The sequence below is a fragment of the Ursus americanus genome, chromosome 23, assembly GCF_024610735.1.
Source record: "Ursus americanus isolate L20-20 chromosome 23, mUrsAme1.1.p, whole genome shotgun sequence".
In the NCBI taxonomy this organism is placed as follows: domain Eukaryota; kingdom Metazoa; phylum Chordata; class Mammalia; order Carnivora; family Ursidae; genus Ursus; species Ursus americanus.
The window spans coordinates 3,842,794-3,869,435 of NC_142149.1; the positions used below are offsets into that span (position 1 = coordinate 3,842,794).

The 26,642-nt window shown below is 64.4% G+C and overlaps 2 protein-coding genes across 24 annotated transcripts; one reads left to right on the top strand and one right to left on the bottom strand.

The window, feature by feature from the left end:
- Positions 1 to 276: 276 nt before the first annotated feature.
- TMC8 (transmembrane channel like 8) lies at positions 277 to 10,252 on the bottom strand. 9 transcript variants are annotated; one of them, XM_045814440.2, is made up of 16 exons: positions 10,059 to 10,252; positions 7,894 to 8,056; positions 7,551 to 7,699; positions 7,037 to 7,186; positions 6,642 to 6,724; positions 5,982 to 6,118; positions 5,571 to 5,718; positions 5,020 to 5,190; positions 4,574 to 4,713; positions 3,109 to 3,232; positions 2,745 to 2,842; positions 2,397 to 2,580; positions 2,086 to 2,144; positions 1,837 to 1,995; positions 1,328 to 1,406; positions 280 to 784 (listed from the first exon to the last, which is right to left on the bottom strand). In XM_045814440.2, exons 1-16 carry the CDS (start codon positions 10,219 to 10,221, stop codon positions 527 to 529), a joined length of 2,265 nt encoding a protein of 754 aa, XP_045670396.2. In that variant the 5' UTR covers positions 10,222 to 10,252; the 3' UTR covers positions 280 to 526. The 9 variants fall into 9 exon arrangements, 8 of the variants coding, with proteins under 8 accessions (XP_045670404.2, XP_045670396.2, XP_045670395.2 ...); XM_045814439.2 differs by having other exon boundaries at positions 2,086 to 2,216; XM_045814442.2 differs by having other exon boundaries at positions 2,086 to 2,216; positions 7,894 to 8,155.
- On the top strand, positions 9,734 to 26,510 carry TMC6 (transmembrane channel like 6). Of its 15 annotated transcripts, none has more exons than XM_087854045.1 (22): positions 9,734 to 9,864; positions 10,854 to 10,935; positions 12,843 to 12,980; positions 13,142 to 13,281; positions 13,474 to 13,569; positions 13,862 to 14,020; positions 15,172 to 15,277; positions 15,415 to 15,511; positions 15,723 to 15,980; positions 16,291 to 16,481; positions 18,670 to 18,814; positions 19,899 to 20,054; positions 20,428 to 20,579; positions 20,681 to 20,762; positions 20,984 to 21,081; positions 21,790 to 21,885; positions 22,151 to 22,226; positions 22,901 to 23,034; positions 23,137 to 23,200; positions 23,405 to 23,483; positions 25,544 to 25,608; positions 26,135 to 26,510. In XM_087854045.1, the coding sequence occupies exons 1-22, from the start codon at positions 9,834 to 9,836 to the stop codon at positions 26,375 to 26,377; spliced, it is 2,688 nt and encodes an 895-aa protein (XP_087710171.1). In that variant the 5' UTR covers positions 9,734 to 9,833; the 3' UTR covers positions 26,378 to 26,510. The 15 variants fall into 15 exon arrangements, 14 of the variants coding, with proteins under 14 accessions (XP_087710171.1, XP_087710169.1, XP_087710174.1 ...); XM_087854043.1 differs by having other exon boundaries at positions 22,936 to 23,034; positions 23,137 to 23,313; XM_087854048.1 differs by having other exon boundaries at positions 15,849 to 15,980; positions 22,936 to 23,034; positions 23,137 to 23,313.
- The last annotated feature ends 132 nt before the right edge of the window (positions 26,511 to 26,642 follow it).

A 26,642-nucleotide genomic window follows, 5' to 3' on the forward strand; every position in this document is an offset into this window, starting at 1 on the left:
GGGCAGTGCAGCTCTGGAGCCGAGTTCAAGTGTCAGCTCCGTGGCTAGTTGATTCAAGCATTGCCTGTGGGTCTCAGGGGTCTCAGAGGCAGAGAAGGAGCCGCAGGAGGCTGTGGGGGCCCACGTGCTCTCAGAACACAGCAAGCCCCCCGAGTGCGGGTTTGCTCAACTGTGGCCAGGCCTGGCCCTTCCCGTAGATGTGGCAGTGGCACTCCCCACGGTGGGAGCACTTCTGAGCACTCCCTGTGGACGTGTATGTATAAATTGCATTCAGGGGTTACTCTACTAATATATTATGTATATTATAAAACATTCGACAAAAATAGAAACTTTACAGGACTGAGGTAAAAATATGAATAGAACTTCCCGTTTTTTCTTCCTGCTGCTCCTGGGCTCTCCCTGTCCTGCTGCAGGGCCCACTGACAGCGTCGGTCACCAGGGGGCAGGAGCTTGGGGCCAGGGGCACTCTGGTGGGGAGGAGGTAGGTAGGGCCCTGGGGAGTCTCCGGGAGGAGGCAGGAAGGGTGCTACAGCTCCGAGCTGCTGGGGAAGCGGAATCTAGAGGCAGGGACCGGGGCACCGCATGGCCTGGCGGGATCCTCGAGGCAAGCTCCCGGCCTGGGGGTTCTGGGGCCCGGGGAGCCCGGGCACGGGAATCCAGGGCAGAAGGACCGCGGGCGCGAAGCTCGGGAGTGAGGGGACTCGGGCCCCACAGAGCCGCCGGAGCCCGGCTCGGGCAGCAGCCGTGACAGGTCCTCCACCAGGTGCCACTTCTCCTGGACTTGCTGTTGGGGGGGGGGAGCGAGCGGCCGGTTACGAGCGCAAGCCTCCTCCCACGAGCCGGCCTGGACCAGCAGCCCGCCGTGCCGCAGCAGCTCCGCGGTCCGCTGTCGCGAGTTCCCCGCCAGGCCCCCGCCCGAGGCCTCGCCCTCGCCCCGCCCAGCAGAAGCCCCGCCCCCATAGACCACGCCCCACACCGAGGCCACGCCCCGTCACGATTCCGCCTCCAGGTCCCGCCCCAGCGAAGCCAGAGACCACGCCCCTCTACAAGAGCCCGCCCCCAGAAGAGGCCACGCCCCCGTCGGGGTCCTGTCCCCGCCCGATCAGAGACCACTTCCCCACCAGGGTCTGCCCACGCCCGCCACCTAGAGCCCGAGTTCAAAGTCAGCTCCGCTGCCAGTTGATGCCAGGTGAGGCTACTGCTGTAGCCTCCTATCAACTTTCAACCGTGTTCCAAGCCTAAGCCCATATTCCTGTCCTGTGGTCCCAGCCTGAGGCCACACTCCTGGGGCGAGCTCCGGCCCCTCCCCGGCCCAGCGGACACTCACCCACACCAGCTGCTTCCGGAACCCCCGGATGGCTCTCGCATTGGCCTGGGACTGGGAGACGCAAACGGTCAGGACAAGGCTTTGGACAGACAGGGATCCAAGGTCAGTCTGTCATCCTTGGATGGCAGGCGCCTCTCCCTCCTTTCCCTCTCCCCACCTCAGTTTCTTAAAAACGCCTCCCGGGGTTCTTCTCTTTGGAGACCCCTTTATCCCTCCCCTCCTTCTTCCGCAGGCAGCCCCTCTCCTCTCCAGGGTAGGTGCTCAGCGTGTCTGCAGCAGGGGCTGTGTTTCCCCCGTGGTCACGTAAAGTGCCTGCTTTACAGGTGACATCGGAGGGCGCCATCCAGGGCTACCTGCCTTTGGGCCCACGCTCCGTCCTCTGGGACCCTGCCTCCCTGGCTGTCCCTGTCTGGCTCCCAGATCGCATGAGGATGCCTGCGGGTGCCCATCGAAGGAAGGACCCCCTCCCAGGTGTGCCCTCCCTTGGCCCCTGCTGTCCTGAGAGGCACCTGAGCAGTATGAGGAAGGGGAAGCTGAAGGCGTGGGAGCCGAGGTAGTGGAGGATGCGCTGGCCGGGCGGCGGGAGCCGGAGGGCCACCAGCTCTGGGACCACCTGCCAGGGGGCCGAGTAGTTGGCGAAGAGGCCACAGTCCCAGGAGGAGTGGATGCTGGGGACAGACAGCCAGAGCAGGGCTGGTGTCAGGGCCCCCGGGGAGGAGCTACCTGCCCACCAGCCACGGGCGCTCTGCGGCCCTCACCTGCTGACCACATAGCCCAGGGGCATGACGGCCAGGAGCAGGCCCAGGAGGAGCACCAGCTGGAAGAAGAAGGTGGAGCTGGAGGCCCGGAATCGCCGAGGAGAGGCCTTGGAGTTCCTTATGAGGGTGTACTGGGGGCAAGCAACGGCCCATGGGGGTCGTTAGCCAGTTCGCAGAGGCCAAGGAGCCTGAGGCCCCGGGAAGGGACGCTGAGGGGGCGGGCAGAAGCAGGACGCGGGGCCTGCCCTGCGGACGGGGGGCCCCATGGCCCACCCAGGTGCATGCCGGCCCCTCCCAGCCCGCGCCCTCACCTTCTTGATGTGGAAGGTGAGGAAGATGAAGACGCTGTTGAGCAGGGGCAGCAGCGGGCAGTAGAAGAGGCCCATCCAGGTGATCGTCTGCCCCGCCACAATGTCCAGGACGTTCTTGGGCACCAGGAACTCCTCCCGGTCCAGCCAGGCCCAGAACCGGCCCGAGAACCGCTCCACCAGCAGCCTGGGGCAGGGCGGTGTCCGGGCACCCGCATCAGTCATGCCCAGTGAGCACCCCGCACTCACTCACACGGAGACACGTGGGAAGAACCGCTCCCCCTTGGCTGTGGCCCATGGCCACCCCCAGACAAGCCCGTTCTCCCCGCGGTGGGGGTCCCCGCGTCTCACCTCCGAGGCAGGCTGACAAAGAAGGCAAAGGCTGCCGTGAGGAGGAAGTTGAAGGTGCTCAGTTTGTACAGCTCTTCCCCGACCGCGCTCTCCCAGCACTGGAGCAGAGGGGGCCTGTCACCCCCGGTCCCCGGCCGCCCCTCACCCACCCACTGGGGCCCTCTGTGGTGCAGGAGCCTGGCCCGGGGTCTGACGTGATTGCTCAGTTAGAACCGGGGCCTCCAGGGTGAGATGTGAGCAGGGAAACCCCACAGCCAGCGCCTCGTGTGCTGTGAACGGCGCCCCCTGGAGGTGTGCTGCTCTCGCGCAAAAGGGAGACTGGCGAGGGACAGGAGGGACGGGCTTTGCTGGAGCCGCCAGCCACCTGGTAATCACAGGCGTTGTAGCCGTAGGACGCACAGCTGGTCTTGTTTCGTCCAATGCACAGCACGGTCTGGCCCAGAGAGAAGGAGAACATTCCCAGGCTGGCCAGCTTCAGCACAACGCACCTGGGGGGTGGGGCAGTGTCAGGGGGCGGGGCTCGGGCGCGTGGGCGCATCCCACCCAGGTTACATGTGTGCCGATCTCTGTTTGAGATCATGTCTCTTCTGCGTCCAGCCCCCTCTGAATCCAGATCCCGGCCTCCTTCCAACCAGCTCTGTCCGTGGTAATCTTTCCCAGAGTGTGTTCCCCAGAATCTAGGTCTTCAGATGACTCACGAGAGAAGGGTTCTGTTTTTAAATCAGTATGGGAAACACTGTAGAGTCCAGCTACCCTCCCCCACCCACACTCAGTTCCGAGTTTTGCGGGCATATGTGGGCCTTTCATATTCTTACAGCAGGGGAATCTTTCCTCTCCTGCCCACTTACACCATCTCGTGCGCCACACACACGAGCACGCACCCCTGAATAACACAGCCCTGGACCCCACAGGTAGGGTGGCTTAACCCCAAACCATCATGTGCACATTATACCTAAGCGTGGACTTTCAGTGCTGACAGGTGACAGAAGTCTGCCTGGGAACAGTGGGTCTTCTGTTGAGGGAGCCTGGGAGGCAGGGTGGGTGGGGGCTGAGTTTTTAAATCTTTCATCCTTTGGAGCATTTTGAACTTTTTACCATGTGCATGTGCCACTGCCTACTCCAAAAATAAAGCTTCAAACCACAGTCAACCTTGCAGGAAAGCTGAATGGGCTCCGACACCAGGGAAGCAGAAGGGAAAGCAGACAGAGCCAAGTGTGGGGGGCGTGGCAGACAGAAAAGCAGAGCTAGGGCTCACGGCGGGCAGGGGGGTGCTCAGAGGGGGGCTTCGGGTCCAAGAGGGGGGGACAGCGCAGAGCGTGGGGCTGGAAGAGGGCTTGTCCGTGAACATGCACCCAGCAGGCATGGCGAGCTTGCCTTTGGCTGAGGCACTTGACCCCCGTGAGCCTCAGTTTCCTCATCTGTCAAATGGGGCGGAGGACGGTCTCTACTTCACAGGTCACGTGAAGGTTGTCAAGGGCTGGTAAACCCTTGGGGCGCGAGGGAGCTGGGTGCATCCCGAGTTCCTGGTTTCCCTGTGTGTGGAGCTGGCGCCCAACCCCCTCTGGCTGTTCTGTCCCTGGCCCCTCTGAATGGCTGGTGCGTGGTGCAGGCTGCTGGCTTGCTTTGCATGGAAGGGACCGGAAAACCTGAGATGGAGGCTCCTGAGATTGTTTGCTGGAAGTTTCTGCCTGCCTTCCCTTGCTCGGCGCTCTGGTGCCAGGCGATAACCCAGATGGGCAGCAGGACACGGAACTCTACCATGCCTCCGGGCCCTCCGTAGCTGACCCTCCACACGCGGTCCCACCTGTCACCCCCACGGTGGCACTCACCAGATGAGGGCGAGGTTGACCTCCGTGTTGGGAGGGTAGTTCTCCAGCTGGATGAGGAAAACAAATAGCAGGGGCCCCAGAAAGTTGACCAGGGCGATGATCCCAGGAGGCAGGTACTGGAGCAGCACGAACAGGGACTCCTGCAGGGGAAAAGCAGGTAAGGGGGTGCCCAGGGGCGGCGGGGCCCCCGGCAGCACCCCCATGCCCTACAGCCCCCTCAAGTGTCCCCCTGGTGCAGGCCTGGATCAGGACGCCCATGGGCTGTCCCCTGCGGCAGCATGGCGCGAGGGGGCATCACGGGTGGAGGCGGTCTGGCCTGTCGTGACCTTAGGCAGATCGTGTCAACGCCTCTGAGTCTTGGCTTGCGCGTCTGCCCAGCGGGACCATCCCGTCCCCTCCTAAAGTTCTGGCTAGGGTTAAATGAATGCGTGTCAGTTGCCCGGCACCTCTTTGTTGTCTTGTGAGTACTTGGTGGCCCAGAAGATGGCACTGATGGCCCCAACCACCAGCAGCCCAATGAGGAAATTGACCCGCAGGTAGGTGAGCAGGTGGCAGACCCTCTGGGTCCGGGTCTCCTGCTGCACCAGCAGGAACCGACGCCTTTCCTCCAGCTCCACCTGTCATGGGGAGGGGGGGAGGACACACACACAGGTCAGGTGTGGCCCCGGCTGGCTGGGCGCTGCGTGGAGGAGGGGAGGTGGTCAGGTCCAGGTCAGTGCTTGTGGGGAGACAGGCTGCCAGGATCCAGGCGAGGCTGGCATGACCCTGGGGCGGGGGTGGGGGAGGGATGGAGGCTGGTTTTACCCAGACCCCCGCTCCCTGCACTGCGTGGGTGTGCTCACGCCCCAACACTGGCACAGCCCCGCCTCCGGCTGGGACACCCCGTGCACACGCGTGTGCGCCCACCCGTGCGCTAGTCACACACGCTCACGCGCTAGTCACACACGCTCACGCGCCCGTCCGCACATCCACGCCCACACCAGACACTCGCACACACCTTGAACTCGTTGCTGATCTCGTGCTTCTTGATGGTGGCTGCTTCCAGTCCCCGGATACAGAAGTCCCAGGAGGAGAACACTTTGACACTGACGGGCGACTTGTAGTCTTGGCCCAGAAACAGCCTCTGTGGCAGCCCCTTCACCATCCTGGAGGGAGCAGGAGGCCAGGGCCCATGCGGGAGGGGCCTCCGCCTCGCTCAGGTCTGGGGTGGGAAGCCCCTGACGGCCCGGGTGCAGGCTTGTGTGGGGGGTGGGGATACAGTCCGGTGTCCCTGAGCTCTGCAGCTGGGGACACACAATTCGGGCCGTGAAACCCCCGAACAGAGGCCAGGGCCCTCCTGCTACTTTGGGGTACCACACCAAGGAGGGATGATCAGGGAAACGGGTAGAGGCAGGGGCTCCGCTCTTACCGCCGCAGAATCCCACAGAAGGAGAGCAGCAGGCAGGCCAGGGGGCTCAGGAGGTAGGCCAGGCGGATGCTGTAGGCTGAGCTGCTCTCGGGCCCCGCCCGGTAGGCGCCATAGAAGAGATAGGTGTTGGTGAAGGCCTGGGGATGCGGACGATGACGACCGGGTCAGGCGGGGCTGTGTGCTAAGTGCTGCCCATGTCTTAACTCTGTACTCCCACAGAATCCTCGTCAGGGAGGGAGGGAGAGCAACCCCATGTCACAGTCACAGAGCAGTCAGGCCCAAGGCCACACAGCTTGGAGGAAGAGGCAGGACTGGAATAGAGGAGTCTGCACAGTAACCACCCAGCGGCTTCCAGGGATGAGGGTGGGGTGGTGCTTATCGCACAGTTCCGGACACTTTTCCCTTCTGTCCTTTGCACCCCCACCCCAGCTGGGTACTGAGGGCCATGGACAGATGACCATGGCCCTGGGCTGCGCATATGGCCTCAGCCTCTCCCTGACCCCATCACTGTCCCCGCCAGCCTGCTTATGTAATAACCATTCCCCTAGAAGCCAAAATGTCTTTGGACAGATGCGGGTCCTCTTAGACTGTGGTCCCCTGGGGCCAGTTCTCCAGGTCCCCCAACCCTCCTGGTCCATAGCCAAGATGGAGCTCACTTACCCTGCCAGTTAAAACATTCCAAAGTTGATTGTGGAATCTGGGAACACCGGTCTGGGACTGGAGGCCACCAGGGCACTGGAAGGCTGTCGGTAGGGAGACGGGACCAGTAGGGAAGGGTCCCCAAGGCATAGGTGAGGCTCTGCCCCTATCTACTGCATAGCGCCCCCCCCCCCCCATCCTGGGGAGCTTGAGCAGGGCCCTGAAGAGGAGTCACGCATGACAAGGCATGGTCAGGGAGAGTCCCAGGGCTGGACTCAAGCAGGACGATGCACAGGATGGGGACACAGAGGGTCAGGGCTGTCCCAACACTCTGGGCCCTGGACCAGCCCCTCAGGGTCCTCAGGGTGCAGGTGGGCGCTCCAGGACCTTATTCCCTCGGTGGGCTGGGCACTCACTGAAGTTCAGGGAGGGGCCTGTGTCAGGGGGGCGGAGCCAGACCAGGGGCAGCAGGACGAAGCTGGCAGTCAGAAGCAGGGTCAGGAGGTTGAGCAGCAGCAGGAAGCGAAGGAAGGTGAAGTAGGACTGGATACCGGTGCCAAAGAGGCCTACGAGGAGAGAAGCAGGTCCTTCAGAGCCGCACCAAGCCAGGGGCCCACTGAGAATCCGAGGGCTGACCAACCCAGCAGGGTGTGGGTGACCAGCCCTGCCTGGAACTCAAATCATTGGCCGAGTCCTGGAGGCTCCCCTAGCAGTCCCTCTAATAGCCACCAGGGGGTGCTGTCACCTGCCTAGTTTTGCGCCCGGGCTCGGGGCGGAAGGGGTGTGAAGGATGGGGGGCGTTGTTTGGTGGTGGGGGGTTGTTTGGTGGGGGCGGAAGGGACAATGGCAAGCGGGATGGTGGCCTCGGGTTTCTAAACCCGACGTTGAGACTCCAGAGAGGGGAGGTGCGGGTGGGGGTGCGGGTCCTACCCCCGATCTCGTAGAGAGCCCCTTCCCAGAGCCCAAAGCCCCGGGCCAGCCGCTGCGCTGCATCCGCTAGGCGCCGTCGCGCAGTCTCCCGCCTGCGCCGCCACCGCTGCCAGCAAGAGGTCTTCACCCCCTCGGGCTCCCGCAGCTGCCTGGGATGGGGTGGTGATGGGGGCGTCCCCGAATCACCCACTGTGCCCACCGGCCCAGGCAGAGCAATGCCAAGGGCCAGAGGAGTCTTCCCGCTGCTGGTGACTTCCACCCCCACCCAACAGGTGCGTCCTCTGGGCGCTCCGCCCACCCCCACCATCTGGCCTCCACCCAGTCCCGCCCCGGGGACACCCACCGGATGAAGCGCTTGTCCACCATGGCGTAGGGCACCTCCCGCACCAGAGCCTGGGAGGACCACAGCCGCTCCATCTCCTGCTCCCACAGCTCCTCGACCCCTGGCTCAGGTTCGGGCTCCACGAGGGCCTGGCGGGACTGCACTGACCACTGCCTCAGCATCTCTGCTGGGGTGGGGTTGAGGTTGGGGACGCTGGGCTGCAATCCCCCACCTCCTAGAAGGGATGTGGGGTGCCTGCTGGGTGAGCTTCAGGCTCTTGGCCCTGACACAGCCAGAGACGAAGAGAAAGAATTCAGTTGGAGCAGATCCTGGCTCGGTCCCATCCACATCTCAAAGCAACACACTGCCAGAGGCCTCGGTTTCCCTGTTTGTCAACAGGGAGAAATGTCCAAAGATGGGACTGTCCCAGACAAAGACAGAGCCAGGTGTGGCCACAGATAAGTGCGATGGGGTTCGAGGCCTGCTGTATCCCAGTCACACTGCCGCCTGTGGCCACAGGCCTTCGGGGTCACCCTTCGGCAAGACAATTCCAGCTCTTCTCCCCGTGCTAATTCTCCCAGTGGGAACAGGCCCCTGTCCCAAACCCTGACAGCTCCTAGAACCCAGTATGCTGCGGGATTTGGATGTGCTGGGACCCCCTTGCCTCTGCTACCTAGGGTCCAGCCCCCAGGACTCGGTCTGCCCTGCCCCCGAGGGACCCCATATGAGGAAGCGTGGGTACAGCCCCAGACTTGGGAAGGCGACCCTAGGGCGGCAGCAATAACCCCCAACCCTCAGCAGCCCCACCGTCTCGGTTCTCTCTTTTACCCCCTCCTGCTCAGCCTCCTCCCCCCACTCTGCACCCAGCTCACCTGGGGACAAGGGACCAAGTCCCGGGAGAAGGGCCCTCATTGGACAGGCTCCCGCCTGCCAGGCGGGACTGTGAGGGAACTGGGGGAGGGGTCACATGACAGGAACCCCAGCTCTCCCGCCATCTCCTCCTCCCTCCACTTCTCGCCCCCACCTCCACAGTTTCCTTTGCTTTCACTGGGGCGGCCACTTCCTGCGGCGCGAGGGGGCAGGCAGGCAGGTCGGGCCTGGGGTGGGCGTGGGGTTGGGGTGGGGGTGGGGGTGATGCCATCCCTCCTCGCTGCTGCTGCGTGCTCGCCCGGAGCCGGTCCCTTTACGCCTGGGGAGCCCAGCCGGAGCCCGGAGCCCAGCCCGAGCCTGGGGCCTGGCTGCTTATCACCAGTGGCAGGTTGTCCTCGCGGGACAGCGCGATAGTGACAGCATGGGTGGGCCCCATCACTTTGGGCTGCTCAGTCTTCAGATGCCCTTGGCGTTAACTTCAACTTCCCGCCGGGGTCACTGGCACTTAGGACTTGGAGCCTGGCCTAGAGTAAGGGCTCAGGAACCCGCGCCACTCGTTCCAGCTAGGCAAGATGTTTTCTAGCCATCTTGGCCCTTCTCTCCTGGGATCCCCTGGGAGGCCCTGTGGTCTTGCCCCTCCTCCTTGCTCCCTTCCACCTCCTTCAGGGTCCCGTCCATCCAGCTGAGCTCTGGTGGCTTCTCTGCATCCCTGCCTGGATCCCCTCATTTTCCAAGCCCCTCCTCTATGCCAGGCTCCAAGCTGGGTGTTGGTGCCAGGGGCACAGTGGGCTCAGAGAGTGGGGGCAGGGGGAACAGACCAGCCAAAGAACATGTCAACAGGAAGTGGCAAGTGCTCCAACAGGGTTCAACCCAGGAAGGCTTCCCACAGGAGGTGACCTGCAGGTTGGGCCGGGGTCATGCAAGTACCATGTGGCCAGAGCAAGGGTGTGCGGGGGGGGGGGGGGTGGGGGGCAGTGGGAGGAGAGGCAAGGGCTGGGCAGGCCTGGTCTTCGTGTGGCAGTGCCTTGTGCCAAGACCCAGCCCGAAGTAACCCATCTGAAGACCCCACTGACAGCTGCCAAAGAGCCCCAATGCTGACCCTCCAGCTTCGTCCAACTTCAGGTCTGCGGGCCCCTTTACCAGTTGCATTACATCTTTTCATTGGGGGATCCTGGCTTTGCTCACCTGTTCTCCCCTCCAGGAGGACCCTCTCCTTCCTCTCTGCCTTCCACCCTGCCTGCCTCTCAAGGCTTCCCCCCACCACTGTCCACCTCCCGCCCATTCTCACGCCAGTCCCTGGGAGCCTCCCCTCTGACCTGTGCCAGGCTTTCTCAAAGTCAGGTTTCTCGGTGGAGCTCGGGGTGCACCAGACTCACGCCCGGCAGAGGACACCCCGGGCAGGCAGCTGATGACCGTCGCCGCCTGTCTGCTCATCTGTGAAGCAGGGAGTGGGTGTCCACCTCCCCGGCTTATTGGCATAACTGAGAAAACAGCAGAGGGGACAGTCACAGTGTCAGGCTTTCCTGGGGCTTGCCCCCTCCTCCCCACCTAGCACACAGGAAGTCGTCCAGAGCTGTTGTCTGACTAGCAGCAGAAACCACGCCCCGACCAGAGGGGGGTGATAAGCCCGGGTCCTCCGCCTGCTTGGGAAAGTCGTTTGTCAGCAGGGGCTGCGTGGAGGAAGGGGTTACCCAATCCGGTGTCGCAAGGCGCTGTATCAGTGGGGCTTTGCAGCAGCGTGTTATTTTGATAATTGCCCTGGGAAATGGGCGGGTGGGGGAATTATTGTCCCCATTCGAAACTTGGGGAAACTGAGTCCCACTGACACGGTGGACTCAGACTGAGATTGGAGTAGATACAGACGCTCGGCCGCCCGCACCCAGCTGAGACCTCGGGGTGAGGTGGAGACGGGGTCCCCATTCGGCAGGGAGAGGGCAAGGTCGCCCGAGGGCGCGGGGCGCGCTGGGTCATGTGACGCAAGAGGCCCGCCACCACGTGGACCGGGGCTGGGCGGCGCAGCTCCCTCGGGCCCCGCCGGTCCCGCGACGGTCCCCAGTCGCCCCCGGGGTCCCAGTCACTCCCTCCCCCTGACCCCGCGGCCCCGCCCCCAGGTGGTGGAGTCCCGACCGCGGTTCCGGGGACAGGTGAGCGGCTCGCGGGAGCGCAGGGCCCCTCCTCTCCCGCGCGTCCCAGGTAAGCGGCGGGGATCGGGGGGCCGGGCGGGCGGAGCCGCGTGCGTCCCGGGGCTTGGGGGCGGCGCCCGGGTCCTCCCGGCTCAGCCGCTTCCCCTGCGGCGGTGGCCGCACCCGCTCCCCATTCCTTGGGGCCCCCGGGGCCACGGGGCGGTTAGTTCCCGCGCCGGTGGCCTGGTGCCTCCCGCCCTCGGGAGGGGCGCGCCGGCCAGCAGACCCCCGCCCGCCCCCGCCGGCCGGCCGCCCCAGCGGAGAGGGCAGCGGTGATGCCCTGGGGCCGGGACCGGCAGTGCAGGGGCCCGGGTCTCGCGGGCCGGTACCACTGTCCCGGGCCGGGGGAGCGGGAGGCTGGCGGGGAGGGGTCGAGGGGCTCCCGGACTTGCTGCCGCCCCTGAGCTCCGCGGCTGGGCTGAGGCACTTCCCGGGCAGCTGCTGCTCCCAGAGGACTCGCTGCCGGCCGGGGTGGGGCTCCTGGAGACGCGCCCCACCCTGCCCCTCCCCACCTGGCTCAGGGCTCAGGAATGGTGTGCCCCGGAAACTCTGCCGGACCTGCCCCGGCCTGGGGTAGGGTGCGGGGCGCTGGGTGTCAGCTCGGCGGAAGCCTTAGGCAGTGCCTGGGTGAGCTCAGGTGAGCCCCGGCCCCGAGGCAGGCTGCCTGATTCCTAGCCTCTGAACACCTCCCACCTCCCCATTACCCGCGCCCCCCCCCCCCAAAGGGGAGTGTGGGAAAGGCCTGTGGGTCTGAGCCTCAGAGGGTCTGTCTGCGGAGGAAGGGATTCTAGCTGTCCGGGCAGGACTGGGGGGCACATCATCAGCTGCACCTCCAGCTGTTTTCCCCATTCAGCTGACCCATCATCTCTCTGCTGGTTCCCCCCCTCTGTGCTCCTGCTGGAGGTGGGGAAGGGGCTTGGATTGTGTGGGGCCTGGGCTCAGAGACTGAACGTCCTGCAGGCCCCTAAGCGAGGAAGCTGGGCATACTGGCCTCGCAGAGGAAGCCCCCTTGAGTGGAGCCCGCTTTCTGAGTGCTGAGTCCCCACCCAGGGGGTGAGGGGACGGTGGGGGGGGCGGTGGGGTGGAGGGAGGAAGACCAAGGACAGGGCAGACGCAGAGCTGGGCCCGGGGCCACTCCCACAGGGTGAAGAGCCCAGACAAGGCCGCCCTGGTTCCAGTTGTCCCGGGCGATGGCAGAGCCCTCTGCCTGGACAAAGGCTGGACAAAGGAGGCCTGTTTAACGCCCAGCCTCCCTTCCCCCAGCCAGCTGCCCAGCCCGCCCCTGGGGTGGGGTGATGGAATGTAGGGGAGTCGGTCTCCTGAGAACTGGTGACCTTGCAGCGCCCCAGCCCAGCCCAGTGTGGAGTGCTGTGATCCCTGTTTGGGGGGGTGAGGACGGGCAGCGTTGGGTTGGGTGGGGGCCCGGCTGGAGGAGGCCCTCTGGGGCTGGTGGGGGGAGGAGGGCTAGCCGTGGGAAGGGCTTCCTGTGAGGGGAAGTGCTCTGGGGTTATAGGGCAGGCACAGGAAGGTCTGGGAGCTGCCCTGACCTTTTTCACCAAGAGGTCGGTGGATACCTGGGGCAGAGCCCGAGGCAAGGAGGGCTATGTCCACAGCCACCCACCCCCTTCCCCCTTCCCAGGGACTGGCGCCGTGGAGGAAACCGATGGGGACTGCTCCGAACCCCCCCTTCCTTCCGCTCTCCCTCGGGCGGTGGAAGGGACTCCCCCTCGGTCCATTCTGGCTTGAGGTTTATTTGGGGTCACTAACCTGACCACATGCTTGGCAGTGGATGGGGGGCAAGCAGGGGCTCAGTCGGCCTGGGCTGTGGGCAGCTCCCACGTTCCCCGGGGAGTGGGTGGTTTGGCTGGGCACCAGGCTCTGAAGGCCAACCTTGGTGGCCACTCCCTGTCTCCTCAGATGGGCAGCGGGAGGCTTTGGAGGCTGCGCCCAGACTCTGAGCTGCCCTAGACTGCCGACTGGCTGGGCGTGGGTCACAGACATGGCCCAGCCCCTGAACTTTGTCCTCAGTGTTCCCAAGACCCCAGAGGACCACGGGTAAGTGTGCTGGGGCTGGGGGACTGGAGGGCAGAGATGTTTCCCCCATCCTCCCCTCCCCCGGAGAGGCCCCCTGGACCAGGGCCTGTGGAAGGGGTGGCCGCTGGGGCAGGGTTGGGTCAGCTGAATCGGGAACCCCTGCTCCTCTCTCATCCCGGCAGCCAGGAGCCCAGCCCCTATGATGAGAGCGAGGTGCACGACTCCTTCCACCAGCTCATCGAGGAGCAGAGCCGGTGGGTGGCGGAGGAGGGGCTGGAGCTGCAGCAGCGGGAGCAGGGGGCTGGAGCCTCGGAGACCTCAGGTGAGCTCTCGGGCCTGGGTCCTGGTGCGCAGGCGCTGGGATGGTGCGGGCGGTGGGGGGGGGGACGCTGAGCTTTCCCAGCCTGGCGGGACGCCTCTCCCGGCCACTGCAGGCCTGGGCTGGGGATTGGCGGGGGAGATCGCTGGCCCGCCGTGTCTCCAGGACCTCTGGACAAGTCTTTGTGCTTCGCAGGCATTGGCCACCAGGCCCTGCTGGGGCCCGAGGACGCCCTTGTCCACAGCACAGCCACACTCCGCATCTTGGCCAGCATGCCCAGTCGCACTATTGGTGAGTGGCCCTCTACCCTCGCCTGGGCGGGGTTGCAGGTGGGGATCTGCGTAGCGCAGAGCTGGGCCCTTCACCCCCCACCCTCCCGTCTGCTGCCCAGAGGCCCCGCACAGCCCCGTGCGGCCTCGCTGGGTTCCAAAAACGACTCCAGAGTCACAGGGATAAAAATAGGCTCTTGGGAACCCAGTGGTGCCTGAAGTCTCTTGTAAAGGGACTTCCGTGGGTCCCAGGCGGGGTGAGGGGCAGGGAGGCGAGGCTGGTGCTGCCCCTGACTGCCCCCCACGCCCCGCAGGCCGCAGCCGCGGGGCCATCCTCTCCCAGTACTACAACCGCACCGTGCGGCTTCGGCGCAGGGTCAGCCGGCCTGAGGTCAGGGGCGTGGGGCGCTCGGCCCGGCCCAGCCTCCGCCTCTACGACCTGGAGCTGGACCCCGCGGCCCTCGAGGAGGAGGGTGAGTGAGTGGGCCCCGCGGCCTCGGTGGGGGGGAGCTCAGGCCCACCGGGCAGGAGGCAGGGGGCAGGGGCTGAGGGCAGAGAGGCCGAGCAGTGGGGGTCTTCTGGGCTGTGAAGGCTTTGGCCCGTGGCAGGCAGCAGCCCTGAAACGTCGGGTGTGCACACTCCCGTGCTGAACACTGGTGTTGCACACCGGTCTCGGCTTCGGGCTGGGATGGTGGTGAGCGGACCAGGTTCAGCTCTCCCGCAGCTTGTTTTCTACCCAGTGTAACAGACGGGAACTGGCTAAATGGAAGAGCAGATTCAAGCTCAGAGGAGGGCGACTGAGGAAAGGCCTGTGGCAGGACGGGGATCCAGGGAGGCTTCCTGGAGGACGTGACACTAGAGGAGAGGGGCATGTGCAAAGGCCCTGAGGTGGGAGGCTGGTGTGGAGGTGCTAGGGGACAAGGGACAGTGGTCGTAGCAGGGCCGGTGTCACAGGTCGGTCTTCAACCAGGTAACCTGTGGCATTCAGGTGCCTGGAGCTCATGCGCTGTGTTGGGTCCTGTCTGTGTCCTCCCCAGTTTACTCGAGGCCCTGTGATAGGTGATGGACAGGGCAGGGAGGAATGGGCTCTGGGGAACTTGCCAGCTTCACTTTGCAGGCCTGGCCTGGTGTCCGCTTGTCTGTCAATTGGGGTTGAAGTGGTCCCCCTCCCAGGGTGGCAGCGAAGGTGGGAAAGAGAGAGGGGTGGGTCTATAGGCCTTGCCCCCCCCCCCAAGAGCTGGCATAGTGGGAAGTGCTAGGGGAAGGGGTTGGGACCTCGTCAATGCTGAGCGGGGGTGGGTGAAGCTCAGGTGCATTGGGGGTCAGAGTAAGATGCTTGTGGGGACCCAGGAGCAGAGTTAGGGTCAAGGGCGAGGGGCACTGGGCTCATAGGCTGAGGTCGGGGAGGGAAGATAGCTCGTGGGGCAAGTCAGGCGGGCATGGGGAGGTCTGGCTTGGATGGTACGGGCAGAGAGCAGCCGTCCAGACGTGGGAGGGTGGGCAGAGGTCTGTGTTGCTTGGGCCAGCGAGGGCAGACAGGCTTGTCCAGGGTCATGGGCACAGGTGCAGGAGGGAGGGAGGGAGGGATGTGTCGGGGAACTGACAGAGCCCCATCCTTCTGTAGAGAAGCGGTTTCTCCTGGTGAAGGAGCTGCAGGGCCTGACGGTGGCCCAGCAGGACCACATGCTCCGAGGGATGCCCTTGGGCCTGGCTGAGAAACGCTGCCTGCGGTCAGTGCCCATCCTGAGACCCACTTGCTTGGCGGGGCTGGGCGGTTGGTGAGAAGGGGCCTGAGCAGGCAGCAGGTGGCTCTCGGGGGGAGTCGGGTCCAGCCCCGGTCCTACCCTGATGGCGCCTCTGCCCCCAGAGAGGAGAGCCGGACCCTGACGGGGAAGCGGAGGGGCCGACAGGGCCGGCATGGGCTCCTCCCCTGCTGTGGCCAGCTCCGAGATGCCTGCGTCCTGGTAGGGGCCTCCTGTCCGGGATGGGCCCAGGGCAGCCAGGCGGGGGTGGGGGCGGCCCCCCTTTCTTCTGTGGCTATCCTGTGTGGGATCTCCTAGCCTTTAGACCACCCTCCCCTCCGCGGCCCCTTCCACTGCCCCCGCACCTCCAAGCCCGGCCCCGCCCGGGACCTCTGGGCGGCCGTGCTTCCCCTTCCTGCCTCTGTGCCCACAGGCCCTGCACAGCCTGGGGCTCTGGCTGCTCTCGGGCCTGCCCGCCCTGATGCCATGGCGCTACGCCCTGAAGCGCATCGGAGGCCAGTTCGGCTCCAGCGTGCTGTCTTACTTCCTCTTCCTCAAGACCCTGCTGGCCTTCAACGTGCTCCTGCTGCTGCCGCTGCTGGCCTTCATCGTGGGCGTGCAGGCGGCCTTCCCGCCGGCCTCCCCGGGCTCCGTCCCCACCTTCACGGGCCTGGAGCTGCTCACGGGCGGGGTGAGGGCTCACTCGGGGCGAGGGAGCGTGGCGTGCCCTGCCTTCTGCCCCACTTGTCACAGCTACCCCCAGGGAGCCCCCACCCCTGCCTGTGCCGGGACCCCGGGGGGGCTGTAGCCAGCCTCGCCTCGAGAGCCGTCCTGCCCGGACGTCAGTGGGGCCGGGGAGCCGCGGGGTGGCCGTGCCTACCTCTGTGCTCTCCTCCCTGCCCCTGCTCTGCCCTCTCCTCGCCCTGCCCCAGGAAGCCTGAGGCTGGGTCAGGGCTGGGAAGGGGGAGAGTCCCTGACTCCACGGGGCCTCCTCCCTGCAGGGCCGCTTCACCCACACCGTCCTGTACTACGGCTACTACAGTAACAGCACCCTGAACCAGCCGTGTGCGCCCCCGCTGGAGGGCGATCAGTGTGGCCGCGAGGCCAACGGCCTGCCCTACAACATGCCCTTGGCCTACCTCTTCACGGTGGGCGTAGCCTTTTTCATCACCTGCATCACCCTGGTGTACAGGTAATGGCCCTCCGCCGTCTGACCTTGGCTCTGAGTATTACTGATCATCTCCTCATCCGTTCATTCATGGATCCCTCCTGTCCATCCCTTCACACTTCCATCCATCCGTCCACCCTTCCATCCATCCATCCACCTTTCTATCCATCCATCCATCCATCCATCCATCCATCCATCCATCCATCCTTCCATCCGTCCATCCAGCCATCCTTCCATCCGTCCATCCATCCATCCATCCTTCTGTCCCTCTTCCATCCATCCATCCATCCATCCATCCATCCATCCATCCTTCCATCCGTCCATCCATCCATCCTTCCATCCGTCCATCCATCCATCCATCCTTCTGTCCCTCTTCCATCCATCCATCCATCCATCCTTCCATCCGTCCATCCATCCATCCATCCATCCTTCTGTCCCTCTTCCATCCATCCATCCATCCATCCATCCATGCATCCATTCTTCCATCCTTCCATCTGTCTATCCATCCATCCATCCTTCCATCAGTCCATCCATCCATCCATCCATCCATCCATCCATCCTTCTGTCCCTCTTCCATCCATCCATCCATCCATCCATCCATCCATCCATCCATCCTTCCATCCTTTCATCCTTCCATCTGTCCTTCCGTCCATCCCTCCATTCATCCACCCTTCCATCCATCCATCTTTCCATCTACTCTTCCTTCTTTCTATCCTTCCATCCTTCCATCCATCCTTCCATCCTTCCATCCGTCCATCCATCCATCCATCCATCCTTCTGTCCCTCTTCCATCCATCCATCCATCCATCCATGCATCCATCCTTCCATCCTTCCATCCATCCATCCATTCATCCACCTTTCCATCCATCCATCCTTCTGTCCCTCTTCCATCCATCCATCCATCCATCCATCCTTCCATCCTTTCATCCTTCCATCTGTCCTTCCGTCCATCCCTCCATTCATCCACCCTTCCATCCATCCATCTTTCCATCTACTCTTCCTTCTTTCTATCCTTCCATCCTTCCATCCATCCTTCCATCCTTCCATCCGTCCATCCATCCATCCATCCATCCTTCTGTCCCTCTTCCATCCATCCATCCATCCATCCATCCATCCATGCATCCATCCTTCCATCCTTCCATCCATCCATCCATTCATCCACCTTTCCATCCATCCATCCATCCATCCATCCATCCATCCATCCTTCCATCCTTCCATCAGTCCATCCATCCATCCTTCCATCCATCCATTCATCCACCTTTCCATCCATCCATCCATCCATCCATCCATCCATCCATCCATCCTTCCATCAGTCCATCCATCCATCCATCCATCCATCCATCCATCCATCCATCCTTCTGTCCCTCATCCATCCATCCATCCATCCATCCATCCATCCATCCATCCTTCCATCCTTCCATCCTTTCATCCTTCCATCTGTCCTTCCATCCATCCATCCATCCATCCACCCTTCCATCCATCCATCTTTCCATCTACTCTTCCTTCTTTCTATCCTTCCATCCATCCTTCCGCCTCTCCTTCCTTCCTTCCTTCCTTCCTTCCTTCCTTCCTTCCTTCCTTCCACCCAACCATTCATCCCCCTCCCTCCTCCAAACGTTGGCTGTGCTTAGCTCAGGGTGGGAAGGTCAATGAGCATGGTGTCTGTCCTTGAGGAACGTGCTGTCTAGAGGAGAAGACAGACCAGTGAGGAAGCTGGGAAGACCCAGAGCCCTAGCGGTGTTTGCCGAGGTGTTATGGGGCATGGGTGGGGTCAGGCTGGCTTCTGAGAGGAGGTGCTCGTGTCAGACAGGGAGGCTGAATACGAGTGGGCAGGGGAGAATCGGAGGGAGGTGTTTTGGCTGTTGGGACAGGCAGTGCAGAGGGCCTGAGGTAGGTCAGCGTCTCCTGCAGCCACGTCTGTGTGGGAGGCGGGCGGCCTCGGCAGCGGGTAAGGGCGCCCCTTCCCTCTGCCAGCCGCACATGGCGGGTGGGCACCGAGTGAGACAGGGTGGATGTCGGGTGGCTCACAGTCCGCAGCAGAGGCCCAGAACGCAGGGCTGGAGGAGGGACAGGGTGTCGGCAGGAGGCCCGTCCAGCGCCCGGAGGGCTCCTCAGAGTGAGTGGTGGGTTTCGGCTGCGGGGAGCCTCCTGACTGCCTTCTCCCTAGCCTCCGTGCCCCTCGTCACCTCCCTGCCTGGTCTGCCCCTCCCAGCATGTCCCGCTCTTTCGGGGAGAGCTTCCGGGTGGGCAGTGCCTCGGGGGTTCATGCCATCACCGTTTTCTGCTCCTGGGACCACAAGGTGACTCAGAGACGGGCCTCCCGCCTCCAGCATGACAGCATCCGAACGCATCTGAAGGTGAGCCTCTCGGGGGCCCTGGGGCTCCCACAGACCCGGCCCGCGTCCACTTAGGCCCATGCGGCCAGAGCTGTGCACGGGGCACGGGGGTGGGGTCTTGGCCTGTTCGCCCCGGTTCCGGGGACACGAGTTAGCACTGGGAATCGCCCTGGAGTTTTCTCCCGTACGAGCCTCTCATTTGGGGCTGCCTCGCGCGCGCTGGCCGGGACTAGTGTCTGGGGCCCTGGAACGCGCAGGAGCCCCGTTAGAACACGCCGCTCATGGCACGTTTCGGTGTGCGTCCGTGCTCAGGGTGTCCTTGCTGTTGGCCTGTCCTCCCTCCCGGCGGGCTCAGCATGTCAGTCCACCCTTACCCCCGGGCTGGGGGACCCGTGGGCCGACACTCCAGTGCAAGACGCTTAGGCTGCTCTCGGGGCCCTCGGCCGGGAGTCCCTGTGGGCAGAGGCCCCGGGGCTCCCGCCGGCACGCACCCTGGCTCGACGGTAGGCCAGGGCAAGGGCTGTTAGCTGCCAGTGCTGCCCGTGAGCAAACCATCTCAGAGGTTCAGGTCCCTTTCCCAAGGCCGGTGGCCAGCCTGAGCCTTGTGGGACATTCTCTGCCTTTCTGGGGAGCCCCCAGCTTGGACCTGGCTGACGGGCCTTCAGTGCCCTCAGGGAGCTCCCGTGGCTGGCCCGGTGTCCTTGGGGCCTCTGGGCTCTTGGTCAGCTGGGGGTGGGGATCCCCACCTCCACGACAGGGAGGGAGGCTCAGGAGGCAGGGCTGGGGAGGGAGGGAGGAGGGAGGCAGCTGGGAGGTTGGGGCAGGCCTCAGGATACAGCATGAACCCAAGGTGGGAGCAGGGTGACTGACTGGGGGCTGGCGGGGTTGGAGGGCGGGGCGCAGCCTTGAGACCCTGGCCCGTTTTCTCTTTGTGCCTGGAGACAGGGCCCTGGAGCAGCGGGGCGGGGCAGGTGGTGGCATTGGTGGTGGGAGGGAGGCGACCCCTTGGTCCCTCCACGGTCCGCCAGGTGTCCACCCCGCGGGTCCCTGTGTGTGTCCCCGCGTGTCTGCGTGGGGTCCGTGACGGGCTCGCTGCTGCCCACAGGAGCTGCTGGCGGACTGGCAGCTACGGCAGGGCTCCCGGAGCGCGTGTGGGCGGCTGCGGCAGGTGGCGGTGTTGGGGTTCGTGTGGCTGCTGTGTGTGGGGACCACGCTGGGCTGCACTGTGGCCGTCTATGCCTTCTCTGAGCTCATGATCAAGGTGCGGGTTGACAGTGGGCCACAGGGTCAGACCCCTGCCGAATTCGGACGGTCCCGGTGACTGGGCCCCGCACCCGTCCATCCCCCCCCCCACCTCCCGCCTCCCTCCCCTAGCCGTATCTCTCTGGGCGGGCTGCGCTCTCTCCTCTCTGCCTGCGCCTGTCCCTCGCTCCCCCAGCCTTTTCTGTTTCTCTTTCTTGCACCTGTGTCCCCACCCCCTTCCTGTGTGGTTTGAACCAGAGGCCGGGGTGGGTGTATCTTGGGGAGAGAGGTGCTGTGAGGCAGTTTGGCCCCCTCCTTGCACCTGGGGGCCCCTCCCGGCGGCCCCCAGCCAACCGCGGCACCTGCCATGATGGCCGCCCCTCCCCCCGCAGAGCCCCACGTCCGCTGAGCAGGAGGGGGCGCTGCTGGCCCTGCCTGTGGTGGTCTGCCTCCTCAACCTGGGGGCCCCCTACCTGTACCGCGGCTTGGCCGCCCTGGAGCAGCACGACTCCCCGGTGCTGGAGGTGTATGTGGCCATCTGCAGGTGTGTGGCCAGGCGGGGCGGTGGAGTGGAGGCCACCTGGGGCGGGACCTCTGTGCCCCGGGCTGCCCCCCAGCACTCCCCGCCTCCCTGTCCTCCCCAAGGAACCTCATCCTCAAGATGGCCATCTTGGGCATTCTGTGCTACCACTGGCTGGGCCGCAGGGTGGGCACCCTGAAGGACCAGGTGAGGGTGGCCCTGGGTGGCACCTGGGGAGGCGGGAGGCCACCGGGCCGGAGGGCCCTCCCCCGGCCTGCCCTGTGGCTCGTCCGGCCTGGTCTTCGGCATCGGGAGGGCCTCTGGGTGGGCCGGTGGGTGGGCCGGTGGGTGGGCTGCAGGGTGGGCCGCTGGGTGGGCAGGGTGGCGGGGGTACCAGGCACCGGGGGCTGAGGCCCGGTGTGTTTCAGTGCTGGGAGAACTTTGTGGGCCAGGAGCTCTATCGGCTCATGGTGCTGGATTTCATCTTCGTGCTGCTGGACACGCTGTTCGGGGAGCTGCTGTGGAGGTGAGACCCCGGGCTCCCCACCCTCAGGAGGGCCCAGGGCATCCTCACCTGCGAGGCAGGCAGGGACCGCCGGGGAGGTTCTTGAGCCGCGGGGAGGGGGGACCTCACTCCCAGCTCGGGGCGTCCGTGGAGGATCGTCGACCGAGCGGAACACGAGACGGGACGTTCAGGTGGAGGAGGAAGGGTTTTCAGAACGGAGTCTGATCTCCGTCTTGTTGGGGGAAGAGGGGAGGGAAGGAAGTGGGGGGCGTTTTCAGAATGCTGCTGGGAGCTGGTCTTCCTGCTGCTTTTATTTTCTTTTACTTGTGGTTTTTTTCCGGGAACGTATGAGTTTAATAATAATCTTAAAATGGGATGTTGAACGGTCGGTAGAACGTCTGATGCGTGTTGTGCACGTTTATACCTGCGCGTAGAAAAAAGACCAAGAGGGGGCGCCTGGCTCAGTGGGTGGTGCGTGCAACGCTTGATCTCAGGGTCCTGAGTTCGAGCCCCACGTCGCCGTAGAGATTACTTTAAAAAAAAAGGCAAAAGACTGAGAGGAAGTCAGCTGTAGCCTGGAGCGCCCCAGGTGGAGGACCTCAGCCTGCTGTGTCCCCTGACCTCAGCCAGGCCCCTGAGGGGAGGGTCACCGGCCGAGTGGCTGCCTGCTGAGGACCGGTCTCTGGGATTGGCCTTCCCAAGTGACCCTCGGGGGCTCCTCTGCCCCAGGCTCATCTCTGAGAAGAAGCTTAAGAGGAGGGAGAAGCCGGAGTTCGACATTGCCGGGAACGTTCTGGAGCTGATTTATGGGCAGACCCTGACCTGGTGAGCGTCTTCTGCTTGCCTGCCGTCGCCTGGCCCCCCAGGGCAGGCTGAGCCCCTTTCCCCTTAGGCCTGCAGCCGGGCCCCGCCTCGGGGGTTCTGCGGTGACGTGGGCCCTGACCCCTCACCTCTTGGGGGACGCAGCCTGGCCTTGGGGTGGGGCATCTCGTTGTGACCCTGAGCCCGGCCCTTGTCGCTCTGGGATGCAGCCCAGGGGTCATGACCCCAGCCTCTGGACTGCAGCCCCCAGCCCTTCCTGCCTCCCCAGGCTGGGGGTCCTCTTCGCCCCCCTCCTCCCTGCCGTCCAGATCATGAAGCTGCTGCTCGTCTTCTACGTCAAGAAGGTAGGGGTGCCCACTGGGCCCCGGGAGGGCGGCCGGGCCTCGGGAGAGTGTGCAGCGGGGGCGGGCCCCTCCCCAGCCCCGGGGAACGGCTGACTGCCCTCCCCCGGCATCCCCGCCTTTCGGAGCCCAGGCAGCATCCGGTTGGGGTCCGAGGTCACTGCTGGGTGCTCGAATGTGCCGACGGAGGGCCGGGCAGCTGGCAGTTGCTCGGGGCCCAGGCCCCTCCTGGACCGAGGGAAGGGACCCCCTCCTCTGTCCTTGGGTTGGGGTGCGCTTGGTGGTCGAGAATCAGGCCGTTTTCTCGTCCGTGCGGCGGGGTCCGCTGGGGCCTGCCGGAGAGGACATTCATATCGTAAAGGTCTGGGCACAGCGCCTGGCCCAGCAGAGACCGTCAGCCTTCGGAGCTGGCTGTCCCACGGGGTCTTCCGTATACGAGGGACGGTGGATGAGCACCCCTCGTGTGCCTCGGTCTCCCCTCCATAAACCAGCTAGGGAGCCCGCAGGCTCACGTTCTGAGTGTGGCCGCTCCCTGGCGGTGGGGAGCCCGTCCTGTCCTGGGGTCTTGCTCATGGCCCCTCCCGGAAGCACCCCTCCCCCCCGTTGGAGGCCTCCCCAGGCCTGGGAAAGGGAAGCTGGGGTGGCAGGCAGTGGCGGATCTCAGCCTTTATCCCCAGACCAGCCTGATGGCCAACTGCCGGGCGCCCCGCAGACCCTGGCTGGCTTCCCACATGAGCACCGTCTTCATCTCGCTGCTCTGTTTCCCCTCCTTCCTGGGAGCTGCCGTCTTCCTCTGCTACGCGGTGTGGCAGTGAGTGGGCGCTCGGCCTCGGGGGTGGGGGGGTGGCGTCCCCCCTGGACGTGGGGCTGCGGCGTGGGGTGACGCGGGGTTGCCCTCGCCCTCTTCCCCCAGGGTGAAGCCCTCGAGCGTCTGCGGCCCCTTCCGCACCCTGGACACCATGTACGAGGCCGGCAAGGTGTGGGTGCGCCGTTTGGAGAAGGCGGGCCCCCGGGTGTCCTGGGTGCCCTGGGTGCACCGGTATCTGGTGGAGAATACCTTCCCCGTCTACCTGGTGTCGGCCCTGCTGCTGTGAGTGCGGGCAGGCGGGTGGGGGCCCCAGCCCGTGCCTCCCCGGGCTCCTGGCGGGGCGCCTCCCGACCGCCGGCTCCGAATCCCGCAGGGCGGTAATCTACCTCAACATCCAGGTGGTGAAGGGCCAGCGCCGGGTAATCTGTCTCCTCAAGGAGCAGATCAGCAACGTGAGTGCCCCGCACCCCAGCCCTGCCGCCCAGAGGCCGTTTGCCCAACAAGCGACGCCCGGTCCCGGGTGTGGTCTGTCCTACGCAGACATGGGGCGTGCGGCAGCGGGCTGCCCCAGGGACCCCTCGGGCACAGGGCTCCAGCCGGTGGGATGCTGGCTTGGACGGGGAGGGTGGCCTTTTAGGGCGTGCGGCCCTGCGGGGCTGTGGTCTGTGTGAGGATCTTTGAGGTACTGGAAATCACTTTTGGACTTCTGGGGGACCCACGTCGGTCGGGACGTGGACCCTGTTCATTGCCCTCGTTTTCCAAACCAGTGGAGTAAGGTTAAAAGCGGGCCCAGATTTCCATCATTTTTATTAAGCACACTGCAGTTTCTCCTAAAAGTGTGAGGGGCCAGGTGGGCCCAGACGCCCAGGGTGCAGCTCCCTCCTGGGACCCCCACTGCGGCGTCGGCCCCTGGGGATCCGCTGGCCTTGAGCTGCTCACGTCCACCCCGAGAGGCGGCCCAGCCCTGCCCTGTGGACGGTCCCTCCTGCCCCGAGGACAGCCCTTTCCCTGCTCGGCTGCTGCCCCCCCCCCCCCCCCCCCGTCCCGTTAAAAGCAAGTCGCTACAGACTGGAGCACTGGGGCTGGCATTTTCCCAGCTGGGGAACGCGTCCTGCTGGGGTCTGCTCAGCCGGACCTGCCAGCGATGGCCGGGCTCCACGGAGACGGGTGGGCTCTGACCTCGCCCCGGGCCTTGCGGTCGCTCTCCCCACAGCCATTCCCCTTCCGGACATTTTCACTGTCTATTGGCTGCTTGAGCTGCTCTGGGGCCAGCTGTGCCTGTGGCCCGGCGTTCCTATGGGGCCGGGGGCTGTGCCTCCTCCGGGCTCCTGCTGGTGGCCGCCTGCAATGCTGCCCTAGACGGACCCCGGGGTCAGGTGCAGGGTGTCAGCCAGGGCAGGACAGGGCTAGGGTCGGTAGGCGTGGGCCCCTGCTGCTCGCTCATTGACGCAAGTGGGTCCCTTAGGGACAGCTCCCACTTGTTAACACAATAGGAGCCCCCCATCTCCTGCCCTTATACACATGGGGTGTCTTGGCGCACCACAGGGAGCAGGGCGTAAGGCCAGGCATTTTGGTGGAGGTGGTCACCTGGCCACGGCTGCTGGAAGCAGGTCTTTGCCAACCGGCTGCCGCCCTGCTGTGTAGTGCGTCAGGCCTCTGGGCGCCTCAGGGGCCCAGGGTGCTGGATGCACGGCGGCGCCCGGAGCAGAATCCCCGCTCCACCCGCCGGTTCTCTGGGGCCGGAAAGACCGTTCTGCGGGCGGGCCCTTGCTGCAGACCCTGTCCACCCGAGGCCGAGCCCGGCCCCAGCTGGGAGGCTTTGGGGCTGCGGGTCTGAGCTCAGCCAGCCCCTGGGGAGGCTTTTCCCGGCTGGGCGGGGGGGGGGGGGGCTTACTCAAGGGCACGGCCCTCTGTACCCACCAACTTGGACAGAAGGAGCCTTGAGCCAAGGGCTGTGGGCAGATTCCAGAAGCTGGAAAAAGGAGGGAAGGGTTCTCCCCAAGAGTCTACGGAAGGACCCAGTTTGGCCGGCACCTTGATCCGAGGCCTGGTGAGAGCCGTTTTGGACTTCTGACCTCCAGAACGGAAAGAGAAGTTTGTGCTGTCTTAGGCCGCCAAGTTGGTGGTAATTAGAACAACAGAAGCTCACACAAGGCCCGTGCTGCAGACGCCCTTATCTCCCATTTACAGATGGTGACTCTGAGGTCAGACAGGAGGTAACTTGCCCAACACAGAGTCAGTAAGTGGCGGGGCCAGTTTTAAATTAAGTCAGGCTGGCTCTGTGGCCCTCACTGTGCCCCAATCACATTTCCTTTTTCACCTTGGCCACTAGGAAGCTTAGATCTATCTATTTATATATATATACCCATCGCCTGGCTTTTGGTTTTTCTGTCCTTGTTTGCTGTCTCTTTCTCCCTTTAAACATTTTGTGCTTGTCACATGGAATAGTCTGTTCTGGACAGACGGATGGACAACTTCCGTCCCCTCACCCTTTGTGTTCTGGCCTTTCTAGGAGGGGGAAGACAAAATCTTCTTGATCAACAAGCTTCACTCCATCTACGAGAGGAAGGAGAGGAGGTGAGGGGCCTTGGAGGGGTCAGGCACTCGGTGTGTGAGTGTGGAGGGGAGGGGGCATTGTGCGGAGCTGAGGTGAGGAGGGAAGGGGGACCGGCCTTCCCAGCTGCCCTCCTTCCCAGCTCTCCTGTTCAGGCGTGGTGAAGTCTGGCAAGAAAAGGAAACTAGAGAAGAAAGAAGTGTGTGCAGGGGCAGGTCGAGCTGGGTGCTATGGCCCTTTTCTTTCTAAGTTGGGGTGCCCAGGAGCCGGCCCCTCAGTCCCCACTGGGTGCACGCACTGCCAGGTGTGCAGCCTGAGACGCCGGGGCTCATCCCTGGGACTGAGCCATCTGACAACCCCTGGCCGACCTGTGGACACGTGGGAGGTCTGTCCAGCCCCTTTGAGGCTGTCCAGAGGCTTCTTCACCCTCGGGAGGCCTGACGGCAGCTCCTGAGGGGGGCCCGGCTTCAGCGACTACTCCTCAGCCTCCCTGGTGCCCCAAGGTCCCAGGGGCCCCTCGCTGACGCCCTCTTCTGGTAGGGTTGGTAGAACCCAGGAAGCAGAGAGGCTCGAGGACGATCCGGACGCCTGGTAGGACAGCGACAGGCCTGGCAGCTCTGCGTCTGCTCACAGGTGCGGCCTGTGCCCACGTCACCCTGTTTCCACAGCCCCATGGGCATGGACGCCGACCCGGGACTCTGCAGCCCATCAAGGCTGGAACTGGAGGGTGGGCGAGTGGGGGTGGGGCGCACCCAGTGGACCGTGTCCTGCTTGGGACTCTATTTATTCTGATAAAACATGTTTTGCAAAATGAGCTTCTCCTGGGATTCTGTGCTTGTAGCCGGGCCTGCTGAGCGTGCCCACGCACCGCTGTGCCATGTAGCCCTCGCCCTGTGGACAACCCGTAGGCGGAGGGTGTGGGCCCCTCACCCTGGTAGTTTCTCTTTCTGGCTGAATGCTTCTCTTCGGCTGTCCGCCCTTCACTGCCCCCGAGGCGGGGTTGGGGGTGCTGTCTGGCGGTAAGCACAGGGTGCCCTCTGCTGGCTGAGCCCCAGAT

What these genes read in the sequence shown, in the direction of transcription:
- TMC8 (XM_045814439.2), bottom strand. Translation starts at nt 10,221, where the DNA reads ATGCCAATAAGCCGGGGAGGTGGACACCCACTCCCTGCTTCACAGATG. An exon ending in CTGGGCTATGTGGTCAGCAG is followed by an intron (nt 1,996 to 2,085) that starts GTGAGGGCCGCA and finishes GTCTGTCCCCAG; the next exon opens with CATCCACTCCTCCTGGGACT. An exon ending in CCCTTCCTCATACTGCTCAG is followed by an intron (nt 1,407 to 1,836) that starts GTGCCTCTCAGG and finishes GTCTGTCCAAAG; the next exon opens with CCTTGTCCTGACCGTTTGCG.
- TMC6 (XM_087854043.1), top strand. Translation starts at nt 9,834, where the DNA reads ATGCTGACCCTCCAGCTTCGTCCAACTTCAG. An exon ending in TCCGAGATGCCTGCGTCCTG is followed by an intron (nt 15,512 to 15,722) that starts GTAGGGGCCTCC and finishes CTGTGCCCACAG; the next exon opens with GCCCTGCACAGCCTGGGGCT. An exon ending in CTCTGCTACGCGGTGTGGCA is followed by an intron (nt 23,035 to 23,136) that starts GTGAGTGGGCGC and finishes CTCTTCCCCCAG; the next exon opens with GGTGAAGCCCTCGAGCGTCT.